General features: G+C 57.9%; 1 protein-coding gene across 1 annotated transcript in view; it reads left to right on the top strand.

Annotated features, from left to right (window-relative positions):
• Positions 1-401: 401 nt before the first annotated feature.
• Positions 402-1,463, top strand: part of LOC113201714 (plasminogen) — a gene marked incomplete in the record, with an annotated part of 17,605 nt that continues 16,543 nt past the window's right edge. The window contains 1 exon segment of the mRNA XM_052270739.1: positions 402-694. Within this exon segment, the coding sequence (XP_052126699.1) occupies positions 571-694 (124 nt within the window).

The following is a 1,463-nucleotide window of genomic DNA, read 5'->3' as shown; positions in this document are numbered from 1 at the left end:
GGTACAGTCTAGACTACAGGATCACACTGTTTCAAAAATTACCAGACCATTCTGTAGTGATTTACTGTTGTTTACTTTTAACACTGCAGTGGCCGGGCCTCCGTCAGGATCACGGCCACGGTCGGCGCCACCGAGCCGCGGCCAGGCCGCCGCCCCGGCAACAGCGACCCGGCGCCCCGGTCCTGCAGGACGCGTCTTACTCCGGACCGACCACGGCTGCTGACCCCAAGGCGCGGCCGGTCGCACGGCTAAGGTCGGCCGGTGGTCGCGCAGCGGGGGGCAAGTGTCGTGGCGCGGCGGGTTCTGGCCGCCCGCCATCCGGCGTGGTACCCGCAAACACTTGCTGCCCGCCCCGCCCCGCCGCTCCCCGCAGAGCCGGGCCGCGCCGAGCCGCGCCGCCGGCGGCAGCTGCAGTGTTTAGTTAGTCTTGTGGAAGCATCTTCCGCAGATGGCGGTCCCAGCTGTGTGACGCGCCGAACCCTCATTCCGCACTCGGGCGACGCGGAGTGACATGCATGCAAGCTGTCTGCGGACAGACGTGCACACCACAGCGACGGACAGGCGGACACAATGCGGACAGTGATGGCGGGCTGTCTCGGAACAGCGCCGACGGCCGCCATGGTCACCTGGAGGACGCTCGGCGCCGCGCTCTCCCTCCTGCTGCTGCTGTTCGTCGGCGCCCGGGGGCAGACCAGTGAGTAGCACCGGCGCCGCCGCTGGCGGGGGCGCGCTCCCCGGACCTATGGCACCCCACCACCTAGAGGATGGTGGGGCTTGCTGGGTGAACCACAATAATGGCGATGGCTTTGGTGTACAACCTGAGAAAGCTGTCTACACAAGTGCTTTACTTTGAGTTGGAACTTGCAAGTGCCTATCAGACGTGCTTCTTGTGAGACTTGAGCTGTCACACTCGAATACTACGCACTTGGAAATGTTTCACTCGGTTAATACTTGAGATGTCTGCGTGCATAGTGCATCCACACGGTGGATAAAGACTTTGTTGTGATTGCCAAGTCAGTTCGATAGGATAAATCCGATATCTGGCATTGAAAATACGGTACTCACAATCACAACGAAGAGTTGGTTGATCTGATTATCACGATCATCTCATTTCTCCCACCAGAAAAATTTGCAGTCCCTTAATCTATGCTTCAGTGCTTGTTTCAAGAAGAATCTTTTCCGTACACTCACTACGCGCCCCTGCTCTCGAATCCACCCTGAGCAGCAAGCCAACTATGCGAAATCGCACATAACCCAATTTATCTTGGAAACTTTGACACCGTTTCCAAAGGATACTGTTTTCAGTGTCGAGGGCCCAACTAAAACAAGAAAAAAAAAAGCCTGCGGAAAACGCGGAAAAGCCGCTTGGGCGTCCTGCTTGTTAGTTTTCTGTTCTCTCTCCCCGGTAGCATAAAGTCTTGTTTGGCCTCCCCGGGCAGGAGGATAGGAGTCACAGGGGGAGG

This window comes from Frankliniella occidentalis, unplaced genomic scaffold (genome assembly GCF_000697945.3).
Source record: "Frankliniella occidentalis isolate FOCC.00 unplaced genomic scaffold, Focc_3.1 Scaffold6, whole genome shotgun sequence".
Classification (NCBI taxonomy): domain Eukaryota; kingdom Metazoa; phylum Arthropoda; class Insecta; order Thysanoptera; family Thripidae; genus Frankliniella; species Frankliniella occidentalis.
Note: the sequence above shows the minus strand (reverse complement) of the source record. Positions and strands in the feature narration are given on the sequence as shown.